This window comes from Salminus brasiliensis, chromosome 12 (genome assembly GCF_030463535.1).
Source record: "Salminus brasiliensis chromosome 12, fSalBra1.hap2, whole genome shotgun sequence".
NCBI lineage: Eukaryota > Metazoa > Chordata > Actinopteri > Characiformes > Bryconidae > Salminus > Salminus brasiliensis.
Genome location: NC_132889.1, coordinates 29,558,982 through 29,573,618, shown reverse-complemented (window position 1 = coordinate 29,573,618; position 14,637 = coordinate 29,558,982). Strand labels below are relative to the sequence as shown.

The window sequence follows — 14,637 nt, the reverse complement described above, 5'->3', positions numbered from 1 at the left end:
TCTAAATCTACTTATTTACATGTTTTTATTTCTGCATTTCCATATTTATTTATTCAAATATATTTATTTTTGTATTGTCACATTTCTACATGTATTTATTTATTTACTTTTTTCTATATATGTATATTTTAATTTTCTTATTTGCATATTTTTCTATTCGTATTTAAACATTTATTTATTTCTACATTTTTTATTTACGTGTTTTTATTTCTGCATTTCCACCTTTTTTATTTTAATATATTTATTTCAGTATTTCCGCATTTCTACAATTATTTACTTACAGTTTTATTTCTATATTTCAGCATTTATTTAGTTTTTTATTTCTAGAAAAAAAAGAAAATGAATCTATATGTATTATTGGTCAGTACAATAGAGATGGATAAAAAACTCTATAATATGTAGAGTTTAGCTGAAGGACTGTAAACACTACATAATTTGGTCAAAGATTTACACTTTTATTATGTTATTTCTTTCCACTCCACCTTCATTAGAAAACAACATTTTTCCTCAAGTTGAAAAAAAGTTTAGACAATCACTGAAAGGTAATTCATATCAATATTATTTACATATGGATTCTCTTTTTCTCCTTCTTCTCAGAGATCAGGCAGTCTGACATTACATCACAGTAATTACAGTAGATTTGTTATGTTATTGTTTTATTATTATTAATAATAATAATAATAATAAATACAGAATTATTATTAGTTATTAATAATAATAATAATAATAATAATAATTAGGTATGTAATGTTTTTGATTGATTGCTCATGCTCAGTGTTATTGGATATAACAAGTGATGTGCTCACTCTTGTGTTCACAATTATACAGACACACAGCATTTCTCTTGGACACATTTCGCTGTACAGTGACAAATACGGGCATCTTTTTTTTACCTTTAGAACTTTTAGTGTTTCTTTTTTAAAAGGCGTTTGATTGTAATCATTCAGAAAAATCTGCAAAATAAAATAAACAGTTTCTGAGTGCTTTCTATTGTATGGTTTGATGTCCCTGTCCTGCTGGAAGACCAATGACCTCTGACAGAGACCCAGCTTTCTGACACTGGGCCCTACATTGCACTCCAAAAATCTTTGGTAGTCTTCAGATTTCAGAAATCGGCATTGCTGGAATGATCACTCGCAATCTCCCGATGACGGGGCAAACCCCTATACAGCTGTGCTACAAGGTGAGGCCCTGTTTAACTGCACAGCTGCAACACAGGCTGAACCTGTTCATCTGAACACAAAGCACCATCACTGCAGGGCAAAAACATGCAGACAAAATGCATCCACACGTGATCTTTAGCATTAGATTATTCACAATCTACTAGTGTTTGTGTATAATATAGTATATTATTTACAACTAGTATATAAATAAAAATACACACTGAAATCCCAAAGGTCATGACACTGCAGCAGGTAAATTGATCATTGGGAAGGATTCCACATAGTGTATCATTGAGCTCCGTAAAATGCCCTTCACTGGTCATTATTCATATTCCAGCTCATATTTACATTTACATTTAAGGCATTTAGCAGACGCTCTTATCCAGAGCGACTTACGTGCTTTGCTATTTACCCAAGAAAAGCCTTAGCTAGTTAGAATAGGCTAATAATTCAAAAGATACCTCTAAGCTTAGACATTGCTAAACACAATACAATAAGGCGACCATAGAACTATTCGTCCAAGTACTCTCTGAAGAGGTGAGACTACAAGGAGCGGACGTGTCGCCTTGTCACGTTACCTGGTATGAGCGTCCCTGCAGGTATGATGCAAACCACTGCCATGCAGAGCCGGTAATTCCAAGACCGGCAAGGATAGACAGGAGGATCTTGTGGTCCACTGTGTCAAAAGCTGCGGAGAGGTCAAGAAGGATCAGAACCGAGGACAGTCTGGCAGCTTTAGCTGCATGGAGCTTCTCTGTAACTGCAATGAGAGCAGTTTCAGTAGAGTGTGCAGCTTTGAAGCCAGACTGGTTAGGGTCCTGAAGATTGTTCAGAGTGAGAAAGAGAGACAGTTGGTTGTAGACGGAACGTTCGAGAATCTTTGAGAGAAAAGAGAGAAGAGAGATAGATCTGTAGTTGCCGATGTCCAAGCTGTCTAGAGTTGGTTTCTTTAGGATGGGCACGACTCTGGCAGACTTGAAGGCCGATGGTACCTGACCTGACGACAAAGAGCTGTTTATGATAGAGGAGATGAAGGGAAGAAGGTTTGGAGCGATTGTTTGGAACAGAGGGGATGGAACAGGGTCTAGTGGACAGGTGGTAGGATTATTGGAGGTGAGAAGATGTAGGAGGTCATCTGTGGAAAGAGGAGAGAAGCAGGTCAGAGAAGAGGGAGAAGGAGGGCAGTGCCTAGAGAGCGGGGTAGAGGTGGGGGGGAAAGATCGGCGGATCTTGTCAACCTTTTCTTCAAAGAAGGAGACAAAATCATCTGCAGACAGGGTAGTGGGAGGTGGGGGAGTAGGAGGGTTGAGGAGAGAGGAGAAGATGGTGAATAGTTTGTGTGGGTCAGATGCAGAGGATTCCAATTTCCCCCTGTAGTAAGATGCTTTAGCGGCAGCAACTTCCGTTCTAAACCTGGAGAGAAGAGACTGATAGGAGTGGAGGTCGGAGTCGTGTTGTGACTTCCGCCAGTCTTAGCTCTCTACGGTTGTTGCGGAGAACATCTGACAGCCACGGGGAAGGTGGAGAAGAATTTGCTGACCTAGGGGAGAAAGGGCAGAGAAGGTCGACAGAGGTGGAGATAGATGAGAGGAGAGTGTCTGTAGCAGTTTCAAGTGGGAGAGAGGAGAAAGATTCAAGATGGGGAAGAGTGGTCAGGACAGTTGAGGCAAGAGCTGAGGGGGAAACAGAGCGAAGATTGCGGTGAAGAGTGGAAGAACTTGCAGAAGTGGTAGTTGAAGGAGCAGAGAGGGGGAGTGAGAAGGAGAGAAAGTGGTGATCAGAGAAGTCCAAAGGAGTCACAGCCACATCCAGAGCAGGGACAGGTCTGCTGAAGATCAGGTCCAGAGTGTTCCCTGCTCTGTGTGTTGGTGCAGACTGGTTGAACGCGAGATCAAAAGAGGATAGGATTGGGAGAAGGCATGAAGACTGGAGTTTCTCTGATGGAAGGTTGAAGTCGCCGAGTAGAATAAGTGGGGCGTCAACAGGGAGTGCACTCAAGAGAACATCCAGTTCATCAACAAAACTGCCCGAAGGACCAGGAGGACGATAGAGAACAATGATGTGAAGTCTAGTGGGAGAAGAGACAGTAACAGCATGGTATTCAAAAGAGGAAATGTCAAGATTAGAAAAAGAGAGCGGGGTAAAGCGCCACAGAGAAGAGAGAAGTAAACCGGTGCCGCCGCCCCTGCCAGTCCTTCGTGGAGAGTGGGAAAAGGCAAAGGCAGATGACAAGGCAGCTGGAGTTGCAGAGTTGTCCGGAGTGATCCACGTCTCAGTCAGTGCCAGGAAGTTTAGAGACCGAGCAGAAGCAAAAGCTTGGGGCGTCTGCATCGGTATCTGCACCTCCGGCTGCTGTCAGAGGTGAGGACAGGAATTGCAAAGCACATCTTCAAGTATAACAGAATAGAGTTGAGTAAAAAAAAGTTTTTGCAGCAGATATTCTAGCTAGGAGTCACGTCGTCTAACAAACCACTCACACCTCATTTATCAAGATTGGAGGCACTTGGCTCCTCCTCTGCAATTCACACTTCTAGCTGGCCTGAAACTACACCTGAATCAGCACCTCAATCAACTAGTGAGCACCAAGCTTCTATGTTAACCTTAAGACAAGAGTGTTAGCAGAGTCTAGTTAGAAGTATATTTAAAACCAGCCTACCTTACAAGCTAAAGATGACCCCAAGTAAAAAAGCAAGCACACTCATATGCTCAGGCTGCTTCTCTTACACATGGAGATAACTTATCTCAGTTTCTTCTTTATGTTCAGACGTCACCAAACGAGTCCCTGTAGCCCGTCTGCATTTTCCTTTTTCTTGTGTAGCACCTGTAGCACGCTTAGTACTGTTTTTAACAAGCCGCCGTCAACTTGGCCTCATGGTTTGCTCTCAGAGAAATCTCTGATGCCTCCTTAAGGGACGTTTCATCAGTAAGACGTTTATTAGATGAGACTTTGGAAGGGTGAAGGATAGAGGCAACATAAACTAGCATTCAGTAGGAAACCGTAGCCAGGAACCATTGTTTTATTCTATAGTGAAAATAACAGGGTGGTAAATAGGCTTGGAAAACTGCATTTGCATATAACTAAAGTCACATATTTACTATTTATTCAGCAAAAAACAACTAATACAACTGAAGATAATCAATCAAAGCATTCTTTGGCACCACATTACAACTTGTAGGACTATCTGAGATGGATTTTCAATGACCCAGCTAGTTCGCTGAGGCTAACCTAGCCATGGGTGTTTACTAATTGAAAAATCTGCAGTGTGAGCTTGCTGGGAATGTCCGTTCTTACTCCCCAACATCTAGAATTCAGAATTTTCATTCATCTCAATAAACTGTTAGCGTGTAGCTTTATTGGACTGTTCACAGCTTGTAACAGCAGAGGGCGCTTCAAATTTCTGCTGTTGTCCATTCATTACCACAAAAGGTAAAAAATATGAATATTTCAAATATATCAGTTGTTGGAGTCACAGAGTCCTACTGTATCACTTATATAAATATTGTATTTCAAAACAATAATCAAATAATGGTCTTCAATAGAATTATAGTTTTCCTGCCCCGATAGTCCAATTACACTCAACCTCTGCTGGCAAGGAGAGGTGAGGGGAGGCTCCCATCAACTCCCCAGAACTCCAGCCCTAATGTCTCAAGCCAGAGCTAAAGTAAATGTGATAAATTAACATGTAATTGTTTTATATCTAAAATGAAATATTAAAATAAATAATGTTTTCCGAGATATTTGTTTGTTTTAAACCTGTGCTAAAGAAGGTTTTATCCTCAGACTCAGTTTTACATGAAGATTAAGACAGAAGTTAAAGATCTAGGTTTTACTTTCTATGAGTAGAAAAAAGAAACTCCCAGAACACATCAGTAATGCAGAACAGCTCTTATTCATGCTAAAAGTCAAACATGCAAACTCTCCAGATAACTCCTCCAGATCACTCGTCTCCTAACTGCTCAACGTCCTCTCTTTCAGAACACTCCTGTAGATCACTCTTCTTCCAGGCTCGCTACTCCAGGATCACTTTTTCCTTTACTCCTCCAGGCACAATCTTCAAGACTTCTCCTCATGTCTCCAGGCTCCCTCACTGCCTTAGGAATGAATATGTTTTATTATTGTATTATTTATGAACAATCCAGCTGAAAATGGCACTTTCAATGGCACCACATGTGGCTTTATGTATGTTAATAAGAGGAAAATGTTTACATACCTTAAATTTAACTCCCATCATCATCATCATCATTCTCTTCGATCCCCTAAATCCAGTTCAGTGCTGCAGTGGCAATAGGGCAAGCACAGAAGCCCAGGCATTCCTGTCCCCAGCAAGTTCCACCAGGTCTTCAACAGGATCCATGCAGACGCCATATCCCTTAGCTCCTCCAGAACATGTGAGGACTATTTGTGGGAAACTACCAGGTCTGTCCAGGGGGGTCCACTACGTGATCCAACTCACCACCACATGATGATCAGTTGACAGCTCAGCACCTCTCTTTACCTGAGTGTCCAAAACATGGCCACAAAGTCGATTATTGACCCTCGGCCCAAGGTACACTAAGTGTAACAAGTACACTTATGAGCAACCTTGCATTTGAACATGGTGTTTGCTATGGACAAATCCTGAATAGCACAGAAGTCCAATAACATCCCACCACTCGTGTTCAGATCAGGCAGGCTGTTGCTCACGAGCACTCCTCTCTAAAACAGACCTAGTAGGTGGTGGGTCCACATATTAGTCTCATATTATTTGTTTGGACTGAGCGTGAATGGGGTCACCTCAGTTTGAATTATCTGAAGGGGAGCCAAAGCTTTGGTCTCCTGAATTCCTGCATCACTCTGGGCTGTGGGAGAACAGGTTCTGCCTCCACCACCAGCCCATGGAGCGGGACGTTCTCTTCAGAATCAAACTAAGCCAGTATGTAATCATTACTGGGAGGCGTGCTGGATGCCTACAAGGGGTGAACCCTCTTCGTCTTCTTCAGGATCTGTTGAAGAGACAAAATGACAAAGATTGACCCACTGAAACATTTCTGAATGATATATAAAGCGATTTTCTGTATGAAATATGAGGCCACCGTAATCACTTAACACTCACATACCTTAAACTTGGGGAATCCCAGCTTCTTGGTTCTCTTCCCTGTGGGCTGTGAGAGAACAGCTCCAGAGCTGGAACAAGCAGGAGCTACTGTAGAGGGAGCAGGATGATGAGCACCCTGCTGGAAGGAGGAGGAGTTGTGCACCACAGAGCTGACTTTGAAGAGGTTCTTGATCCTCCCTCGAACTGACCGAGAGGCTCTGATTATCGGAGCTACAACATAAGTATTGACTGCACTCTTAACTGCAGCACAAAAAGGACTACAGCCGGAGCAGCCATACTCACACTCCTCCTCCTCAACCTCTATGCTTCGACAAGTTAGACTTGCACCAGCTCTACTGCTGTTGTGTTCCTTGAGCGGACTGATGTCTTGAGGAGAGCTGCTTCCCTCATCCTCAAAGGAGGAGCAAAGGCTGTTGGATGTGGGGCCGCTCCAGGACCATTCCAGGACCTCCTCCCCATCGGCGTCAGCAGGGCGCTGCTGCTGGAGCTCCTCACAGCTTTTCTCACAGAGTTTCTGTGGAGTTCCAAACTCACTGTCCTGAGGAAAGGTTTCAGCCTCAGTCACAGATGAGCCTGCAGTCTTGTTCGTTTCACTGTTGATATAAATACAAGACAAATGTAGCAATTAAACAAACTGCTGAACAATTAAAAAGTCCTTTATATATAAACCTGGAACTCGATAGTTGAGTTCCAGCACAGTGGTTTACTTACCTTTCCTGCAGCCAAGGATGCTCAGCCACCTCTGTCGCCGAAGGCCGAAAGAAAGGAACAGACTGCAGCATGTAGGAAATTAAGTCCTGGCAGGACCTCTCCACTGGTATCCCAGCTGGAAATGTCAGTGGTTTCCGCTGGAGGTGTGGAAGCTGTCTCAAATTGGTGTCGTTAAAAGGCCTGGACCCAGTGACCATGTTGTAAAGGATTACACCCAGGCTCCACACGTCACTCTTTTTCGGGTCGTAGGGCTTCCGCAGAAGCACCTCAGGAGCAGCGTAGTGAGGGGTGCAACAATATGTCTCACTTAGGTCTGGGCCTTTTGAGACGCATCCAAAGCTGAAGTCAGTGAGCTTGATTTGATCCTCTGCAGTCAGCAGGACATTACTGCATTTAAGATCTCGGTGGACAATGTCCTGCTGGTGTAAATACACCACTGCACTGACAAGCTGAGCGAACCACTTTTTGGCCTGGGTGATGGGGATGTGGTGGAGCTTCTTGATTTTCCGATGGAGATCTGTTGTGGCCGCCTCCATCACAACAAACACATGTTTGTTAGGAATCTCAAAAATTTCATGCACCTTAACGATGTGCGGGTGCGTCACTCCTTTCAAAATGGCAATTTCCCGGGGCAGGAATTTAGAAACAAAACCAGGTGCCATCTGCTTGCAGTCCATGATTTTAATGGCCACCTGGTTGGGGTACCTTGTAGATGTGACCAGCTTTACCTTGGCGAAACTCCCTTTACTGATGGTGCCTACCACATCAAAGCCCAAGCTTTTCAGGGCCTGGTCAGTTTCCTTTTCATTCCTGCAGATAAAAAAAGGTGAAAGTTTTGAATAATCAGAATGTTCATTCAAGATATCAGAAACACAGCATCCATCTAGCAAAAATATGTGCAAGATATCTGCCATTTATTTGGAGATATGTTAAAAGCATTTTCTAATAAATGCAATTCTGGACATCCCTAACGTAGTTCTGCTGAGTCATGCTTTGCTTTGAAGATATCTAGAATTTAAGCTGCATTAGTGATATCTTCAATAAATAAGGTAGGCATATTTCAAATATACAGCTAGTCATAATGTAATGGTAGCAAACAGATTTGAATGAAATGTGATTAAACAGTTGTTTTACCTAGTTAAAATATAATTCAATATATCTTCATTTATCAAAATGTTCAGTCAGAAATGAATTACAGTGATCGGTATTCTTCATTCACACAAAAGCAATGTATGGAGCAGAAAAGCCTCCGATTGGCTCCTTTCTCCCCTACACTTCTCACTAAGCCCTACTTTGAACCCACTCTTCATTTTATATGTGCTTCAACTTTAAAATCATTAAAATGTTGTATATATATATATATATATATATATATATATATATATATATATGTGTGTGTGTGTGTGTGTGTGTGTGTGTGCATATATAAACCTGGAACTTGATCCAGCACAATGGTTTACTTACCTTTCCTGCAGCCAAGGATGCTCAGCCACCTCTGTCACTGAAGGCCGAAAGAAAGGAACAGACTGCAGCATGTAGGAAATGAAGTCCTGGCAGGACCTCTCCACTGGTATCCCAGCTGGAAATGTCAGTGGTTTCCGCTGGAGGTGTGGGAGCTGTCTCAAATTGGTGTCTTTGAAAGGCCTGGACCCAGTGACCATGTTGTAAAGAATTACACCCAGGCTCCACACGTCGCTCTTTTTCGGGTCGTAGGGCTTACCCAGAAGCACCTCGGGAGCAGCGTAGTGAGGGGTGCAACAATATGTCTCACTTAGGTCTGGGCCTTTTGAGACGCGTGCAAGGCTAAAGTCAGTTAGCTTGATTTTATGCTCTGCAGTCAGCAGGACATTACTGCATTTAAGATCTCGGTGGACAATGTCCTGCTGGTGCAAATAGACCACTGCACTGACAAGCTGAGCAAACCACTTCTTAGCATGGGTGATGGGGATGTGGTGGAGCTCCTGGATCTTCTGATGGAGATCCATTTTGGCAGCCTCCATCACAATGAACACGTCTCTGTGAGGACTCTCAATAATGTCATGCACCTTAATGATGTGCGGGTGCGTCACTGCTTTCAGAATTTCAATTTTGCGGGGCAGGAATTTAGAAATAAAAGCAGGTGACATCTGCTTGCAGTCCATGGTTTTAACGGCCACCTGTTTGGGGTACCTCTCGGATGTGGCCAGATGAATTTGACCAAAAGTCCCATTACTGATGTTGTCCACCACCTCAAAGCCCAAGCTTTTCAGGGTTTCGTTGGTGTCCATTTTCTTTTCCTGCAGATGGAAAACAGTGAAAGTTAGAAGATAAGACGATGATGAGAAGCTCAAAGATCTTAATCCTAAAAGCACTTCTGATATTAGTTGTAAGACTTCATTAATCTTGGTTGATTAAAACAGATAAAACTATCCTGAGACCCCTCAATTCTTATCTTGTGGGAAGTTCAATCAGCCAATCAGAAGGGCTGTTTGGTAAAAAATACAGCTGCAAGCTGCAATTACGGATTCAAGCACGAGCAACCCTTTGGGGCCTAATTGGGTTTGGGCCTAATGACACTTCGTCCAGGTCTCTTAAAAGACACAGTTAAGTTCTGAACTGAGAATAGTCCACCAACCAGAAATATCCAGCCAGCAGCATTTATATGGACCAAGTTGGGAGGAGTGTCTAATAGAGTGGACAGTGAGTGGACACAGTTTGGTTCTAGCTTCTAGACCAGGGTGGGGAAAGAGGGCTGGTTGGCTGATTTCCCTGCTCTGTGTTGTTGTGTATATCAATAATTCAATAATTCTCACCTTCTATGTTTTATGTTCTATGCAAAAGGAGAAGTAGCTGTAGAACATTCTGTCTGGTTCTAGATAAGATGGCTCTAGATCCACTAAATCACGTTGACGTCACTGAGAACGAAGGAGTCTCATGTGCTGCTGCTTCCAAACTGAGCCGATTTGGGAGAGCAGGCCTTTATATAGGTTCTGTGATGTCATCGGTATGACATCACAATGGAGAGGTGGCCTGGGGTCACAGAGGTCATTTCCTTCACTCACTGTATATTTCCACATTTATTTATTTGATTATTGTGTCTGTATTTCCATCTTTCTAACATTTATTTTTATATTTGAACTTTAAAAAATACATATTTTCATATTTTTATTTTTGTATTTCAATATTTATTTATTTCCACATTTCTAAATCTACTTATTTAGATGTTTTTATTTCTGCATTTCCATATTTATTTATTCAAATATATTTATTTTTGTATTGTCACATTTCTACATGTATTTATTTATTTACTTTTTTCTATATCTATATATATTTTAATTTTCTTATTTGCATATTTTTATATTCGTATTTAAACATTTATTTCTTTCTACATTTTTTATTTATGCTCAGTGTTATTGGATATAACAAGTGATGTGCTCACTCTTGTGCAGACACAATTATTCGTCCAGGTAATTCATTTTTTTTAGTGTTGTAAATTTGTATAACCTTTTAAAATAACACCATTTCTGTTTAGAACTTTTACTGTTTCTTCTTTAAAAGGCGTTTGATCATAATCATTCAGAAAAATTCTGTAAAATAAAATAAACATTTTCTGAGTGCTTTCTATTGTATGCTTTGATGTCCGTGTGCTGCTGGAAGACCACTGACCTCTGACAGAGACCCAGCGTTCTGACACTGGGCCCTACATTGCACTCCAAAAATCTTTGGTAGTCTTCAGATTTCAGAAATCTGCATTGCTGGAATGATCACTCGCAATCTCCCGATGACGGGGCAAACCCCTATACAGCTGTGCTACAAGGTGAGGCCCTGTTTAACTGCACAGCTGCAACACAGGCTGAACCTGTTCATCTGAACACAAAGCACCATCACTGCAGGGCAAAAACATGCAGACAAAATGCATCCACACGTGATCTTTAGCATTAGATTATTCACAATCTACTAGTGTTTGTGTATAATATAGTATATTAACTACAACTAGTATATAAATAAAAAATACACACTGAAATCCCAAAGGTACGTAAATTGATAATTGAGAGAGATTACCCCAGAGAATAGCTTGGCAACGGCCACACCTGAAGTTTATAATCAGTTGTGAGGTGTTATCTTGTAAGTGAGCCTGACAGTGGGTGCCAGACGGATGGGACATTCCATTGCTGAAGTTATGTGGGCATTTAAAATTCCTTGGGGCACAGTGTTGCACAAACAACAGACAAGTAACTCTAGCAGAAACCACAGGCATTTTCAAAGCAGGAGGCCCCACACTAATAGCCCACAGGTCAGTGCAGTGTTGTTTAGCTTGGGCATGAAACATGGCAAAAGTCATGGGTCACAATATTAGTTCCTGTCCCATAGTGATTATAAGGAGACATCTGATTTTTATTTATTCCCTAAAATCATTAAGTCACAAACTCATCACAAACGCATCTGTATTAAAAATGTTTTAATCATATTTTTATTCGAGAATGAAGAAGGTTAAGACAGAGCTCTTGTATAATTAAAAGACATTGCCGATATGCGGAAGAAAAATTAAAGGGGAGTTAAATATGAGACATTTCCTGAGCGCAGAGTGGCTACACAAAGGGGAAACAGTAAGGTTGGCTTGGGCCTATGAAGGAAAGATATTTATTTATTATTTATTTACCGCCACACAGCGACTCACACCCTGACATAGATTTACCCCCAGGGTGCTCTGCATATCTGCATATCTTTCAAAATAAGCGGCCGACACTTCCCTTTATTGTCGTTGTAGATGTGCAATAAATGCAAAACATTAACCGTTGGGTTCTACATGATTTGAAGCACAGTGAAGAGAAACACTGTTTAAAAACCTCAGATGAAACCAAACGTTTAGCAAACCGAACTGCAGTAAACACAAAACCGGTAAGGCGCATAAGCTACACTGCTCACCCAGTTCATCTGCACAGCCAAGCAAAGAGCAAGACTAGAGTTCCTGACTTACTGACGTATAGACTGGATTGCACTCATCAGTCAAATCGCTGCCCCTATTATGGAAATTCTAACAACGCTTTATAAATTAACTGATTGAGAGCACAAGGCCATTTAAATACAAATCCAAAAGTGCAGCAATTTGGTTTTGTGACCATGTTACAAAGACATCAAAGAAAAAAAAAAAAAACGAACAAAAAAACATATAAAAGAAGCAAAAAAACAAACAATACACTACAGATTTTTGTTTTATTGTTATGAAAGCCAAGTTATACCTCACTCTGCATCATTCCCTGGACCCAAGATCCATTCCCTAGACTAAATCCTAACACTATAGACAATCATTAGAGATTTCAAGTAAAATGGTTACCCTAGCACTGGCATCAGTTTGTATTTATGTCATCAGCAGCCTACATTTAATTATGTTACTATGCAACAATCAAAATAGGAAAAATCATCAGGTAGGAAGTTAGGTTACATTTAGACTCAAGTGCTCAAGTCAAAGCCCCCCCTCTCCTTTACGTCTGCATGTCTGGTTTTGGTTCAGTAGTGATGACGTGCAGGTAAATGGAACAGATAATAACAAAAGTCAGAAAAATGCCATGTAACTTCTAACCCAAGGGTGGGCAATAGGACTGGAGTCCAGCACAGTCTGCTGATTCCGCTGCTCTAACAGACCTACCACTAAACTTGGAAATGAACAGGTGCGTTTAATCAGGTGTGCTTCAGCAGGAAAGCTTTAAAAAAAAAACAACAACAAAAAAAAAAAACACCCATGCAAGAATCTGGCCATTCTGGACCGTAATTGCCCACCCTTGTTCTCACCTCACACACCCAACCAGGAGAATTAGAAGAATGAAAGACTTGAGCACAGGTACCTGTTTTAAATATAGTACAAGAGCCCAGGCAAAGTGTGTATAATATATATATTTTATGTTGTTTTTCGGATATACTTTGAACCCCTTCGATTTGCTCTCCGATGTTTCCCCTAAACCTCAACTCCTGCTGTAAGGTGTGTCTGGACTGTAAGCCTCATACCATAACCTTTCATCTTTCAGCTATAGTAATCATTAAAGTCCAAAGAGCCACACCGTTAGAAGCAAAGGTTAAAGGAAACATCTGAGGATCCATTACGCACATCACTCTAAATGGTTTTACCCATAACTTGCAGGGTTCAGCCTCACAGGAAAGCTTTCACTTGCAAAATAATAGGCAGGAAGGCAACATTCCCTGAGCAGCCACAGAGAGTTTGGTGTGGTAATCAGGGTCAGAGGGTGTTAGAGTATGACGCAAGGCGGTCGGCTCTTGGTGATCTTATCCACCGGCTTTCCGTCGTGGGCATTCTGGATAGCATCCATGATCTAGAGGAGAGGGAGAAAGAAAAGATAGCAATAGTTATATTATGACACTCCAACTAAAGACGTACATTTGAGGCATACAGTGTTCCACACGTGTACAACATGTTCAGGTAATGTCCACTAATTTGTCTGACTGTAGTCACCAAAATTTCCCTACATCACTATGGCTCATTTTTTGCCTGCTCTGCTGTCTCTGTTTGAACACCTACCAACACAATTGCCAGCAAGTGTGTTGACAGTATGACAACATGCCAAACAGGCCAAATCTATCTATTAGATCTTCTGATGTTTTGAAGTGAACAAAATATTTTAATGTCCGTGGGGGTACTAACAAAGCCTATGCACATAATATTAGCAAATTTTGAGATGCTGTACACCAAATGCAAGCAAATGTTTTCTTGCGGGTTCTCTAGCTCTGCTGTCTGTTTGCGTGCTGAGGGGAGAGAGAAAAAAAAATTAAAAAATAAAAAATAATAAAATAAATAAATAAAAAGCCTGGTGTTCGTACTCAGCACTGGCTCTGTAAACAGGAAACAAAATGTGTCCCGGACCGAGCTACACAACACTATTCCAGCCAATTAGCAACAGGGGGTGTTTGTGCTCGTGCACAGAATGGGGGCCGTGTAGACTGTGTATCTGGCACAAGTAACATGTTGAATTACAGGCACTGTCAAGGAGAAATGGCTGAGAAACAGCAAAAGAGGAAAAGAGCTAATGAACAAAAAAAAAAAAGTTATTAAATCAGAAAAGACCAAAGACATTAGTGTTGTCCTGTTTGCCAATGATGTAATAGACAATTACAACTGGTTTGCTTAGCTACCTCAACTACAGCTCCACAGAGTATCAAAGCCCTGAGCAGCTGCTCTGTTGACTAACTGCTGAGCTACAGACACAAGTGCTAACGATAAAAACTCTGAGAGAGCAAAGTCCAGTGACTGGTGTTGGGAGTAAGAGAAAGGTGAAATGAGAGACCGGCTCTGCTGTGTCTGGACTCGTAGCCAGCTATCTAGATTTAGATGAGTTAACCAGAGCATAGTCTGTGTTCAAGCTGAAATCCCACACGTTTAGAGGACGTAGCCTCATATCCAAGAGCGCAGAGTCAAGGGAATGGTCGTAAAAGTGTTTTGGACTGTTTTCAGGCACATTTAATATCCAGGTTCAAATAAGATTATGTTGGCTGTGAACTAGATAGACACAGAACAGCAATCTGACACATCGGACATCACAATTTAAAAATATCGTCCCCAGTTTGAGATAAATATTTACCATGTTATACAGTATTACCGTTACACAGCCCAACCTTACTTAGCAGCAGCAATTGTAGCAGCCACCTGCTTACCCACAACCTAGCCAATGCTAACCTAG

General features: G+C 41.4%; 1 protein-coding gene across 1 annotated transcript in view; it reads right to left on the bottom strand.

Annotated features, from left to right (window-relative positions):
* Positions 1 to 11,393: 11,393 nt before the first annotated feature.
* selenow2a (selenoprotein W, 2a) overlaps positions 11,394 to 14,637 on the bottom strand; it is a 7,496-nt gene continuing 4,252 nt past the window's right edge. Inside the window, exon 4 of the mRNA XM_072693558.1 lies at positions 11,394 to 13,275. Within this exon, the coding sequence (XP_072549659.1) occupies positions 13,192 to 13,275 (84 nt within the window). The 3' untranslated portion in view covers positions 11,394 to 13,191. The remainder of the gene's footprint in view (positions 13,276 to 14,637) is intronic.